Here is a 14,952-nt window from a genome sequence, read left to right on the forward strand (position 1 = left end):
ATTTTACAATTTTATGCAATATCTTTTAATGTACAAAAGTAATGTGTATTAACCTAACGTTGCCTAACTGCAAAAGTAAAAATAAGTGAAACGTTTAATGAGACACAGACAGCACAGAATCTTGTAAAATTTTGTTTTTAATTTACTCTTCTTTTTTTGGTTTCATTGTCCCCTCCGTGATGACAGATTTACAAATAATCCCCACCCCTTTAAACCCGACCCCCCCACATAACCCCGCCCCTGACCACTCCCCCTGGTGGTTTGGGATGATATGACACTAGCAAGTCTGGATCTTAGCGAGCGTGAATTTAAACAAGTCTGGAACGGTACAGTACATGAAAACAGACTAATAAGCACATGTAACATACATGTGCGCGCACACACACACACACACACAGGGCACGCTCTGTTGAGGACTGGAGTGAAACACCACAGACTGGACTGCAGGTTTGTTTTCCCCCCATGATTCCACTTGCTCGCACCTAAGATCCATAATAAACTCAATTTGCTTTCCAACAAAGAGGACCACCAATGTAGCAATTTTTTTTCTTACAAATCAGGGACTTGGGGAGACAAAAACATAGGGCAAAAAAAAAAGAAAAGAAAACAAAAATTCATATTTTTAATTTAGACAAGACCCACAGAGCACAAACATATTTACAAGCTCCAAAAACAAAAGTAAAAACGCTCCTCTTCATTCCCCACCCCAAAAAAGCACAGGGGTTCACCTTCTCACTTTTTTTTTTATCTAAAATAAAAATTATGAAAATAGACATCATGCAGGCAGCAGCAGGGCCAGGAAGGCACCAGCTGACTGCTGGGTTCTGGGTTGGTTCTCGATGTGGTGGTGACATCACAGCTCGTCCCTGAGGATGGTGTAGCGCGACTCACTGGGGGCCAATTTCTGAAAGGAACTCTCTGGGGGATTACTGGCCACCTCTATATTCTCCTCCTGCAGGAATACACACATAAACAGGTGAATAAATAACCACAGATCACCTGCATCTGCAAAGTGACTGTTTACACAGTCATTATTTCGAGAACCAGCGCTAGACTGATGTGTTCCTGTCAGCAGCTTGCTCTGCACCAAGGCCACCAGGTTCATTCTGCTGCATCTACATTCAAATGTCAGCACGTGCATTTCATTCAGTCATATTCTTAATTAATGTATGCCTGCATTAATTAGTCTAGATGAACACGTTTTCAGAGTTTTCGATCAGGAAGAGTTCTGAACTCACGACCTGAGTAAAGTGCCTGTCATAATGGGGTACTTTAATCAGCTGAAAAGTGGACAACACTGATTTGAGCAAAATGTCATCTCGATATATACAGGCCAAACAGAAGCTGATTGAACTAACCTTGTATAATGACGCACTGTTATGTGCAAATTACAAATTATATCTGTAATTTGTTAATAATGGCATGTGAAATTACAAGCATTGATACTAATTTAAGGTGTAGTTTTGCACATTGCCATTCAAAAAATTGGGGTCAGTAATATTTTTATATTAATAACTATAATAAGTTTATTTATATAGTGCCTTTCCATAGCTCAAAGATGCTCAAATAAATGCTTTTATTTAGCAAGGATGCATTAAATTGATCTAAAGTGATGGTAAATTACTTTACATTTTACAAATATTTTCTATTCTACATAAATGTTGTTCTTTTGAACTCTCTATTTATTGAAGAATCCTAAAACTGGACTCAACACTATAATACTCAATAGTTATTATGACGTGTTAAAATATTCGACAATATTACTGTTTTCGTTACTTGGTGATCTGAGAGACTTGTTCACTTATACTCAACAGGTCATCAGTTGCATTGTGTTTGTCGAAAGCGTGTCAACTTATTTGGACTTTCTTTAAAAAAAAAAATCTCCTTGTTAGGAAGATTAATGCAATATAAAGTAAGTGTTCATTAATGTATGAGTGGCAGAAGGGTCTTAAAAAGCTTAAAATGTGTGCATAAAAAGGAATTTAAACTGAATTAGTATTAAATAATAAACAAAAACATCAAAATGATAAATAAACAAAAAAATTTATAAGCGCGGTCAATTGACAATTTTTTTTGCGTTTAATCTCATCTAGCATTAAAGTTGTTTTGTTCTTTGATCAACAGACATCACAGCAGCTGGGTTATTTATTATTATTTTTTTGGGCTGCTATTTCTTATCTGCCACTGCTAAACGTGACACAGATCTGACAGACATTGTTTTCTCGCAACCTTATAGATATAACTGTGCTTTAATATGAAATGATTTACAGCATGCCGCTGCATTTGTGAACGCAAATAAAGATCATGTTACCAGCACAGTATTGTAGCCGACAGAACAGGAAAATGTGTTTTTGCTGACATATGTCCAGAAAATATCTCATCTGACTGCATAAAGACATTATGCTAAATAAACTAAATAAAAGAAAAAAGAAAGAGACAGAAGTATTAGTTGTGAGTGGGGTGCCCAACCCTTGCCCCGCCCCGTGTTAACGGTGTTAAATATTTTTAATGCTGTTAAACTGGAAAAATTAAGGTGTGTGTGTATATATATTATATAAATCCAGATTATATTGACAGGTCCATCTCAAATCACTCTTAAAAATAGAAAAGCAATCCCGCGCAGAAGCTGTGGTGAACTCTGACCTGTCCTGGAGTGCTGTCTGTGGGGTCTGGACCGTGATGGAACTCTCGGTGCAACTTTCCTGAGTGCAGGTCCAATACAAACTGCCTCAGCTTTCCTGGAACCCTGTTCATACACACAAGGCATCATAAAACCGTCCAAAAAACAAACAACAACATGAGCAGCATCATTGCTTTAACAAGTGAATAGATAAGACCCTAAGAAAGCCGACAGTCTCCAAAACCACAGCATTTTAACAAGATAATCACATCATCTGTCCTGCCCCAGACGCTACAGACCCCCTGGACAATCAGCTGTATCAAAGACTGACGAGAGGCAGGCTGATAAGGCCCTTATTGGATAATAGGATATACAGAGTGCTTAATAAAATAAGGCATGCGCTGAATTATGATGCTTTCTGTCATGTACAGCCTCGGGGTGTCATAAATAATTATGATGCTGCAATAAATTAGTAATAACATAGTTATAAACCTATGAAAACTAAGCTACTATGTTCACACACATTACAGCTATCAGTCAAGTGTTGCTAAATTAATTGGCATATCTGGCTGAGGGATGAAGCCCAAAGCCCATTCTCTATCACTCTTTCAGTGTGTGTTGCTGTGGGCCGAGTCTCCAATCGTTGTTTAATTGGTAGGTGTCTGGAACAAGAGATAACCTGCAGAGAGGAGGCTCAAGGAATCACTGCAATAAATACACATGGACAAGTCTAATACTTACGCGATGTCGCTGAATTCTGGGAAGACATACATGTGGCGGAAACTATCGATGGCAATTACAGGGCAGTCGGCGGGGGTCTTCTGAATGTGCAGCAGAGGGTGCCGGAACTTCTCGCAATCGGCATGAAGAAAATTGATAGAACCTGAGAGAAAAGGTAAATTTAGATGTGTTGTACATACAGACTGTGTCTACACATCATTTTTGGCCATCAAAACTGTATTTGCATCAGGGATGAATTTTTTTTTTTAAAAATTCAAAACCGACTACCGTATTTTTCAGACTATAAGTCTCACTGGACTATAAATCGCATTTATTCAGAACCAAACACCAAGAGATAAAATTACCATCTACAGCCGCAAGAGATGGTAATGTTTTCTATTGGTTCATTTCTCTTGGGTCATGTCAAATAAATTTTGATAAATAAGTCGCACCTGATTATATGTCGCAGGACCAGCCAAACTATGAAAATAGTCCGGAAAATACGGTAGTTGGTGGGTTCATTCATTGATTTAATAATAAATTACGATAAATTTATTAGTCAATCTTAAAGCGTTAGTTCACCCAAAAAAAAAAATTCTGTCTGAAAATGGATTACCCTCATGTCGATCCAATCCCACAAGACCTTTGTTCATCTTCGGTACACAAATATATATATTTTTTATGAAATCCGAGAGTTTTCTGGCCTTCCATAGACAACAACGTGACTAGCACGTTCAAGGGCCAGAAACGTAGTAAGGACATTTGGTAAAACGGTCCATGTGACGTCAGTGGTTCAACCATAATTTTATGAAGCTACACAAATACTTATTATTTTTACTTATTTTTGTTTTTTTTTTGCGCACAAAAAGTATTCTCGCAGATTTATAAAATTTAGGTTTAACCACTGATGTCACATGGACTATTTTAACAATGTCCTTACTACCTTTCTTGGCCTTGAATGTGCTAGTCCCCTTGCTGTCTATGCAGGGTCAGAAAGCTTCCGAATTTCCTCAAAAATACCTCTATTTGTTTTCTGACAATGAACAAAGTTCTTATGGGGTTGGAACAACTTGAGGGTGAGTTATTTTCATTATTGGGTGAACTAACCCTTTAAAAGGATATAGGTCATACCATCCCAGATCTACATGACTCTTTCTTCAGCTGAGCACAAATATTTGTATAATCCATTACTATATTTCTAAAAATATAAAGTACATGACCTCTGAAGCTGATGCCTTAAAAACACACAAAACAAACACAGCGGTAATACATATGTGATAAAACCATGTTTCCTGTAGTGGAATAAAAGGATGTGTTTTTAAACTATAAACCATCACTACCGGTCAACTATCAAAAGAGTGTTCACATGATGTAAACAATGTTGCACTGTGAAAGTGTTGGTCCTAAATGCTTCTCTGTCACTTTAACAACAAGCTTACATCATGCTTCTCAACATACTGTGGTTATGTCGCGTATAACAGTTGCTCAGAAACCATTATTAATATTTAAAAAGTTCCGAAAACCCCTATATTTCAGGACTTCCTCTCCCAAAAGTATTGTGTACTCTGGTATTGTATAGTCAGCAGGGTCGTTCCTAGAGAACCAATTTCCTCCTCTGGCCATTTTCCTGGTTGCATTAGAGAGTCAGACTTTTAACTCAAAGGTTGAGGGTTCGAGTCAACTGGTGAATGGAGGGCGCTGTGATTGGAGTGTTTTTTGTTGTGGTAATGAAGATGGAATGTAAATGCTAAATTGACACGATTGAAAGAGCATGAAAATCTGAAACCTCCTATGACAACTTGCAGTGTTACATATCATCGAGGCTGAGAAAAGAGCAGACAACAGGTAGCTAAATGTCATTATCGCTGTTTTCCATGTTGTGGAGTAAATATTTGTTAAAATGCTGGGGTGTTTCATATGCGTTTGGCCGATCAGCGTCTATTACTTCTCTGGTAGTTCCTATAGAACGGTTTCAGACCCTACTCTCAAGTAATAAAAAAAGAGTTCCTAGAAATAAATACTTTCCTAGTTCCTGCGGAGTGAACATACCAAAAAGCGGGTACTTCCGCCCAATAGTTCTAGGAACTATGAAAAGGTTCCTCCAGTGCAAAAGCCCCTAATGTCTTGAAAAGCAATGCTGATGGTATAAGCCAGTAAGAGGAAACCTACAGTACATGACTCCATAGCCAGAGTAAATACATGTAAAAGTGCGAGTTCTATGAGTGGCTTTTATCACAATGATTAAATATTGACCCGACCATGACCCTTTCTGATCTTTATGCATACCCTTTTCACTGATAAGCTGGCGAGCCACTTCTTGCTGAAATTTCTCCAGACTGTCTGTGTCATCCTTCTGATGGAAGAGGATCAGGAACGGGATGCCCTCCTCCGTCAGTTCCTTTACACACACACAAAAACAAATTCTAATTCTTAAGCAAGGCGGTACAGACAGTAAAAAGTCCCATTTCTGTTATACAATGCGTTAGCACTGATGGAACATTGCTCTGATTTGTGGACCAGAAAGAAATGCAGTCTAGTGAGTTTTGAGAGTGTGTAGGATGTTTGGGTGAAGTGCAGTTAGGCAGAGGTGGGTCAGTGGAGCAGATTGTGGAGAACCTGCCCTATCACCAAGCAACAGAGACCGAAGATATTCAAAACATGCGGTCAAGTAAATCAAAGAAAAAACCCACACCCACTAAAGGACATGGCATGCGGACGACTTTAAAACACAAACACACTTGAAACGTACACAGTCAGATGTGCTTGAGTGTGGGAAAAGTACACTGAGGGGGAGGGGACTTTTCTTATGCAAATGATGATTTCGTTGTTCGACTTTTAGATGTACACAAATAACAAATGTGGACAAAAAGTACATGCGCTACTTCTTATACACGCACACACACACAAAATATATTTTGAGAAAAGAATGCATACCTCTCCATTTTCAAATGTGATTTCTCGGACTAACGGCACACACTTGTCTTGCGTCCAGGCATAGCTGAGGTCAAAATTTGTGAGTGCACCCATGTAGACCATGTCAGGAGCATTCTCTCCCATTGGCCTATAAATAATATTATCACCACTGAACCGCTCAGGCTTAGAAACTTCCCTGTAAAAAAAAAATATAGGAATAGAAAAATTTGGTAAAATTGAGATAATCAAGATTCAAGTTGATTATTCACAGTCCATTAAGATAACTTTTATATCATGTTTTCTCTAATGCTATGTTTAAATATCCAAACAATGCATTATCTAATAGAATATGCATTCATTTGCATAAATCTCAGTGCAGAGAAAAAAAAAATAATTATAATGAAAACCTACAGACACAAATAGTAAAAGTGTACTAAAATAAACACTTAAAGGTGTATTTTGGATGCTTTCTTTCCACTAGTCTTTAAGAGAAATCTCAAAACTTATCAGTACTGCCTGGAGTGTCTCGCCTTGTAGAAACAGTTCACCCAAACTGAGAATTCTGTCATTATTTATTCACAAACTATACTCAACATTTTAAACCTATATGTTTATACCCCTTTTAAGGCCAAAGAGACTGGGACTTCCAGTGTCATTTCAATGGAAGGTCGAATTATGACAAATTGATCAAAATAAAAACATGAACAATTCACCCATGCATGTAATAAAACCAGTAACATGCGTTTAGATAACAGGTTCTGTGAATTATCACACGTCATGCTGACTTCAAGTATCTTAAGTTCTTCCCTTACCCAAACGCTGCCAGGAAAACACAGTCATCTCTCAGGATGTTGGCCACTTTCTCATAAGTATGGTAATTGTCAGAGTCCCTTTTTTCAAAGTAACCAATGATGGTGCGTCTAGTCCTCTGAAAGGGAAGGAAGGACATTGAGATGACACAGCAATCATTCTTAGTCACTGAACCTAAAAAGCACTTTGGGTAGACATTTTAAAAGTACTACAGAAATTAAACTGTTTAGCATTGTGATTGTGAAACACTCACATCTATAGTGCTGAGTTCTTCCAGATTTTCTATCGCTTTGATTGGATCCACTTTCTGCTGGCGGATGAAATCAGCGATGGCGGTCACTGACCTTTGACCTCTGTATTCTCGCTTCATCATCATCCCATTCCTGAACATCTTCAGTGTGGGGTATTTGCTTATCCTGTAGCGCTGGGCTATATCAGCTATCAATGGAAAAAAATTAAAATACTCAAAAACTCTTACTCTTTTATTTCAGCTAAACTACCATTTAGAGTTTGAGGTTGGTAAGATTTGTATAAGTTAATTAAAGGGTTATTTCACACAAAAATGAAAACTAGCCCATAAATGATTTTCCCCTCGAGGTATATAAAACAAATTGTCTGTGATCTTTCAGGCTGTTTAATGCCACTCAGTGGGTGTTACATGCATCAGTCCAAAAAAAGTAAAATAAAAAGCCCCAATCCATTAAAAAAAAAAAAAAGTCTCACATGGCTCCAGGGGGTGAAAAAAGACCTCCTGTAGCGAATCTATGTGTTTTTGTAAGAAAAATATAAATATAAAGTGATTATTACAGGACATTTTTCTTACAAAAATGCATCGATTCCCTGAAGAAGGCCTTTGTTCAGGCCCCGGAGGCATGTGAGACACTTATGTATTTTATACATTATGGATTGCGCTTTTTATTTAACTTCTTTTGGACTGATGCATGTAACACCTGCTGAGTGCCATGAAACAGCTTGAAAGATCAAAGACAATATTTAATATAAATATAACTCCGACTGGATTTGTCTGAAAGAAGAAAGTCATATACACCTAGGATGACTTGAGGGTGAGTAATTTATGGGCTAATTTTCATTTTTGGATGAACTTACCCTTTAAAGAACATTCTTATGCTCACTAGTCTGCATCATTTATTTGACCATAAATACATTAGAACAAGTAATATTGTAAAATATTGTTTTAAGATAATGGCTTTCTATTATGATGCATTTTAAAATGTAATTGATTCCTGTGATGAGTCATTACTCCAGTCTTCAGTGTCGAAGAATCTTTCAGAAATCATACTAATATGCTGATTTGCTGTTCAAGAAACATTTCTTATTATTATCAGTGTGGGAAACGGATAAATAGTTTAGTGGAAACTGTGGTGTTAGGATTGTTTGATGAATAGAAGAACAGCATTTATGTGAAAAAGACTTTTGTCATTTCTATTTCATCACTGACTAATATAAGTATTAACATCTCTTAAAAAAAAAATCTTACTGACCCCAAGCTTCTGAATGGTAGTGCATGTTAAAGTTAGATTGAATATCCAAAGGTGTTTTTAAATCAATAAAAACCCAACAGAATGAGGCGACATGTCTTTTCCCGGTCACACTTATTTCTCTTTGCTTTCTAATACATAGAAAGGTGAGTTTTAGGACCCAAATGTAGAAAAAAAAAAGCTTGGAGATCATTTGCGCTTTGGAGAACAAAATATGGGTCAATCCATGAATATTTAGTTTTTTAGGGTTATGAGAGGGAAAGATCAAAAGGTCAGAGGTCATGGGTAGTCTCATTTTAAAGAGAAAGATGGACCCCAGTCAGAGTACAGAACCATAAAATGGGAAAGAACTAAAGAAAGTAGAGAAAAAAGAAAGAAAGGGGGAGGGGCCGAGACATGAAAGTCAACTGATGTCGGGGGTAAATACTCCAAAGCCGATCGGCTGGAATCAGTCTCTCGCTCACACACACACACACACACACCCACACTGTGGGGTATCTTTGAGCCGCCTTGACTTCACAGAAGATGCAGTTTTGTCATTAAACCATCAAACACTTTACAAGACATCAATAATTCTGTTTAATTTGCTTTATCTCAAAGGCTAAACCAATGTGTGTGTGTGTGTATAAACTCACAGTGCTGGTCACAGTCCACCCGGGCAAACACCACCTGTGTAGTGTCTGGAAATTCCTCCCGCGCTATATTGGACGCCTCCTCAAAGATGGGGTGGAGCATCTGACTGAAACGACACCTGCAGAAGATACACACAGATAAAATGAGCTAGGGGTGTAAAAAGATATTGTGTCGCAATATGTAGCAATACAAAAATGCAACTATGTATTGTGAATAGTTCACCCCAAAATGAAGGTTTAGAAAATTTTTATTAAAGCTTTTTTTCCACATATAAACAATGATCCACATATAAAGAGCATTTGAACTTCAATGTTTATTAAATTTATCATTAACACATTAAAAATAAAATACATTACTTATTACAATACAATACATAAATATGTAGTCAGGAACTGATTAGAAGCATACATAGCTAAAAAAAACTAAATTGTTAGATAAGAAGAATCAGGAAAATTTATATTTTGGTTAATGAACAGTACTTTTTGCTAGCTGTTTATTATATGTCCTAGAAGTAATAATCCAAAGAAATAACCCCTACCACTGTATTTTTTTAACACTGGAGTATGGTGAGTGTATTGGATTGTGATATATCAGTATTGGGTATTAACCCTAATAACATCACCATCAAAAAACGTTTTGTTACATCATCATCCCCAGGACAAGTCAACTTAGTTAATTATTCTTGTGATCTACCCATACGGGGAACCTGCACACAACGCTCATGAGCCTTTCTAACCAACACACATCTGGAACACTCACCAGTCTGCATAGAAGTTGACTAGAGCCACCCCTGCATTGTCTGTGGAGAGAAACGTGTGGTTTAATTTCATTTGATCTACTACAATGACAAAGCAGCATTAGATAACGTACACCCACAGGTGCAGTAACGGTCTGATTGAAACTACTGATGAAACAGCCTTCAAACACACAAATAAACAAGGTAAGAAGTTACTCACTGAGGATGTCATCGATGTTTCCAGTATCCAGACTGGTGATCTCTCCTCGTCCTGGAGTATACAGACCCGTTACCTGCCGACAACAGAGGTGCTTCATTTGGTAAATGAACCGTTTGTATGTATGCATGCATGTCAGTAACACTGATATACCATTTTGGACAGTCATATTTATAAACTATAATCTTATACAAAACACCTGCTTTAACGCAGAGTCGAAAATTAAAACTAGACAAGCCTTCAGTTAAGAAATTAATGGAATAAGCTGAATTACTAGTGATGTAAGCGATTTAATTATGGAATACAAATGCTCTGTTAAACATCTGTTGAGACTCATGCATCATTTAACAACATCGACTAAAATTATTACCATAACTATTTTACATTTGCAGAACTTTGTGTGGCATTTGAAATATTGCTTGTATATTGAAATATGGAGAACACAAATCACAGAGCATTAAGCTCTCACCCTTTCAGGGTTCTTACAAATAAAACTTTTTTTTTTAAATAAAAAGTAAATAAACAAATATGCACCTGTGGAACAGTGAATCTTTGCTGACCTGTTCCATCTGACTACAGTGTAGCAGTTTGTAAAGCTCATATTAAGTGTGCTACTCTATTGCTAACTTCTATTGAATCCACAATATATTATATTAAATCATCATTATCATCATGCTTGAAACCATTGTGACAGTCGAGCTTATATTTAATAATCTATCATTTTGATTCTTATTGATTTACCACTGGATTAATGATTAAAGTCTAATGACTAGTAGCTATAAGAATTAGTCCTAAGTCTCTTTTCAACAAGAGATGTTTCACCTAAGATGACTTTTTTAAACAAATCGTTTTCTATATCTAAATGTTTTCCCAAAAGCCCCCTATAATGAGAAAGTACATCTAAACCTCACTATTAGTAACAGTGAGAACTGATAAACTCCCATAATCTTATCTAACTGTGATCAGTGTGAACTTTAAATTCCAATCACATACTACTACTCAAACAAGGGAATTTTGATAAAATACAGAACAATAAAATAAAATTAAAATATATACAGGCATAGCCATGAAATATCATTGGTCTGTCTGATATATGTGCAATACACATCATTTTTAAACTAAATTAATATGATTACCATATTTTTGTAATAATACTACTACTAAATAATGTACTTTAATATTTAGAGCATTTTAGTCACATCTACACACATATGACATGAGCAAAACACACAATTAATTTAATTGCAGAAAATTTTCCATAATTGTCACAGACTAGCCTTTCTGTAACACGAAAAAACAAAATGTAGTTTGGACTTTCGCCATTTTCTTTAGCCATGTGACGATATTAGTCTGGGTGATTCAAGGTGGTATAAATAATCTAGCATTTTATTTTGTGTTATTACTCTGAAATGATCATATCACTACCAAAGTTCATTGAAGCTAAGTAACGTGGCTATCTAATATGCGAGATAAATGGGTTTGATAATGCCACGTGTTAAAGAAGCTGACTGGTGCATGAGTCTGCTGTTGCTTGCTACATTTCACTACATCCTGTTTGACTCACTTTATCAAAGATAGCCTGAAGACAGGTATAATGCTATACTACGCACATCTTTACCCCTCCTTAAATAAACACTGTGAGACAGAATAACTTGACAAGTACACTGTGAACGGCAAGACTGACTGCAAATTATATGATGCAGAGCTCCTCACACTTAGCTGTCTTAAAGGAACACTCCACTTTTTTTGAAAATAGGCTCATTTTCCAGCTCCCCTGGAGCTAAACAGTTGAGTTTTACCGTTTTTGAATCCATTCATCTTATCCCCGGTCTGGCGGTAGCACTTTTAGCTTAGCTTAGCATAGATAATTGAATCTGATTAGACCATTAGCTCAAAAATGACCAAAGAGTTTCGATATTTTTCTTAGCCATATTGGCCTAGAAAATTGCAACTTTTCATTTTCTGTCAGTCTTCGTACACGATGTAACTACAGAAGAGTCAAGTTTTAAATAGGACAAATATTGCAACTCTTTAGTCATTTTTGAGCGAGATGCTAAAGGTCTAATCAGATTCAATTATCTATGCTAAACTAAACTAAAAGTGCTACCGCCAGACCCGGAGATCGGCTGAATGGATTCAAAAACTGTAAAACTCAACTGTTTAACTCAAGGGGAGCTGGAGAATGAGCCTATTTAAAAAAAGTGGAGTGTTCCATGATGGACTACTGAAACTATTATAGAAAGAAAAGGAAAGAAAAAAAAACGCTCATTACTAAATAAGTGAAGTGACATAATATCAAACACACACACACACTGAGGCATATGTAATCCTACTCAAAACTGGCATCTGCTAAACAACACTGTCTAAATTCTCTGGCTAATCTTTCAGACAACTCAAGTCTCCAACTGTCACAACACAGCCACAGAAACAAAACAAACACTCACGGCTCCGCATGGGCTGATCTCAACTTATCTCAATCGCAAAGTACAAAATCACAGTTAGACCCAACATATGGCGTGTTTAAATTGGACACACGCATATCCATTTCTTAATGAGATTCATCACAAAGAGTTTCCCAGCTCTAATATGGGAAGGTTCTATTCAGACAAACAGGTTTGATCAGCAGGTTCTACAACTAAATTAACATATTTTAGAGTCTAGTTCCTGAGTATTTTTCAAATGCTGCAGTCTCAGTTCATAGGTAATGCTGCAAGCACAGAGTTGTTGCAAGAATTAAGGTCCATTCGCACAAAGAATGACAGCTACATTAGTGTCCACACCAATAAAACTCAACGAAAATTTAATACAATTCAGTATATTATAAAAGCTCACTCGAGTTCATCTGCTGCTTTAACTGCTTGAGCATTTTAAAACAGTTTATTTAAAATTGCCCTGACGATGATCCATACTATTGTCCCCACTGTGGTTTGGACTTTACAATTCTTACAGAATTAAAATGATATAGTTATAGTTATTGTCCTTGATGCGAATGGGCCTTTACTTTTATATACGTTTTTATGGTTCACCAACGTAAACATTTTGATTGCTGCGGAGCAAAAATTACTTTTATTTAAAGATGGCATGAAATGAAAATTCATCACCCTATTTATTTTCTAAATGCATGTTATGGATATTTTCTTTTTGAGAGACTGTAACACTTGAGTGTATGTCAAAATATTGAAGAAATTATCTGTCGCTCCCTACTTTAAATATGTCATGAAATTAGTGTTATGTAGCTAGTGGAGATGTGCGAGAATGAGTTGTGATAACATTTATTAAAATGGGTTGAAATCATAAATCAGTAATACTTCACATTGTTTTTCACCTGTATCAGGCAAAAGTGGGTTTATTTATTTCCTGCTATCATGAAGTTGCTTTGAAACAATATCAGAAAGTGAAGAATGAACTATAACACACTGTGACATCAAATGAGCTGTGATTACAAACATTTTAACTCATGCTATTGAAATGATTAATAAAAGACAGACAGAAGCTCTCAGAGGTTAATCTTAAACTAACTACCTCTGTTCTGAGGTGACTGATATTACTTTCACAAATGAAAACAATACCAAATGTCAAAACATTTATGACCATGAACCAATATAATAGTCCTGCTAAAATACAATCAAAGAAAAATTAAAAGCTTGTTTAAATGTACGACACAGGCAGCAAAGTTACTGCTGCTGTGGTTTTCACATCATGCTGTCCTGCTCTGAGCAGCGCGGGTCACTTCCGGGTTGACAGCCAATAGGATTAGGCCACAACAGAGCTGTTCACCAACCGGTTTCTTCACTGCAAAGTCGCATGAAATGAAGCCCAAATTATCCCACTCTTTACTTTAGGACTATACATACACTGTTGACACCTGAAAATTATATCGTTACAATTGTAAACCCGACTTCTAGTCCTTCATTAATTTGTTAAAGGACTTTCCGTATTGAATAGGCTCACATTAAACGCTGTCTATGGAACTTCACAACTATGAATAGGAGTAAGATACTCGTTAGCACCTCAAACGTGTTCATTCCATCATATGACATTTATCACTTAAAACCCGTGCAGGTTCTCAAACTTGCGTGCCTTCTTATTCATCAAAAACTATTTTATTTGCGTCATTATCTACACTATAGAACAAAAGTCTCCTGGCCCTTTCAACACTGCTTTAAATAAAGGTTGTATGATTGAATGACTCTTGGTTTGCTTGCAAACACTCTAAATGATTCATATAAGTTGGCAGGTTTCTGTGAGAGTGTGGCTGTACATTAAATAAGGGAATAGTCGGCCAACAGACTATAAACTATCAAAACGTCATACTTGCAAGCTGCATCATGACTACAAGCCCGGTGACTCTAATAGCTGGTTAGCCACATTAGCCAGCACTTTCTTCAGCTAACCAACATTCATCACAGGCCATTAAACCTATTGACATATTCAGAAGTGACATAGTTAAAGCCGCCAGTTCTATCAGATCTGGAGACCTTATTATAATAACCCGTTAAATTATCGATGTGAATCAAGAGCATCACATCCAAGTCAATCAAACCCTTCAAATAGCTAGCGTTATATGAGCTAGCAATTGCAAGTAAAACTGGAGAAGTGTGTTACTGAAAACGCGCGGGATTACTCAGCCACATACCAGCAAGAGGGTGAAGTAGTGCAGTTCGGGAACGGGTATTATTGATGATAATTTCATTGTATAGTGGTGTTGGTTGAGGTTGCGATGTTGTTGGATCTTGCCAGTCTCTCGATACCACCTCCTTCTCCTCTGCTGCAGGAAACAAGCAGTACATACGCCAGGACTACG

At 36.8% G+C, this 14,952-nt stretch overlaps 1 protein-coding gene across 1 annotated transcript; it reads right to left on the bottom strand.

Moving 5' to 3' along the window:
* Positions 1–690: 690 nt before the first annotated feature.
* LOC113116150 (endoplasmic reticulum resident protein 44-like) lies at positions 691–14,939 on the bottom strand. Its single transcript, XM_026284092.1, has 11 exons — positions 14,785–14,939; positions 10,152–10,224; positions 9,955–9,994; positions 9,198–9,313; positions 7,317–7,501; positions 7,066–7,181; positions 6,275–6,449; positions 5,627–5,738; positions 3,362–3,503; positions 2,644–2,746; positions 691–952 (listed from the first exon to the last, which is right to left on the bottom strand). Exons 1-11 carry the CDS (start codon positions 14,839–14,841, stop codon positions 854–856), a joined length of 1,218 nt encoding a protein of 405 aa, XP_026139877.1. The 5' UTR covers positions 14,842–14,939; the 3' UTR covers positions 691–853.
* Between the last annotated feature and the right edge of the window lie 13 nt (positions 14,940–14,952).

Source organism: Carassius auratus, chromosome 16, assembly GCF_003368295.1.
Source record: "Carassius auratus strain Wakin chromosome 16, ASM336829v1, whole genome shotgun sequence".
Lineage (NCBI taxonomy): Eukaryota > Metazoa > Chordata > Actinopteri > Cypriniformes > Cyprinidae > Carassius > Carassius auratus.

What these genes read in the sequence shown, in the direction of transcription:
- LOC113116150 (XM_026284092.1), bottom strand. Translation starts at nt 14,841, where the DNA reads ATGAAATTATCATCAATAATACCCGTTCCCGAACTGCACTACTTCACC. An exon ending in GTTTTCCTGGCAGCGTTTGG is followed by an intron (nt 6,450 to 7,065) that starts GTAAGGGAAGAA and finishes TTTTTTTTACAG; the next exon opens with GGAAGTTTCTAAGCCTGAGC. An exon ending in TCACATTTGAAAATGGAGAG is followed by an intron (nt 5,739 to 6,274) that starts GTATGCATTCTT and finishes GTGTGTGTAAAG; the next exon opens with GAACTGACGGAGGAGGGCAT.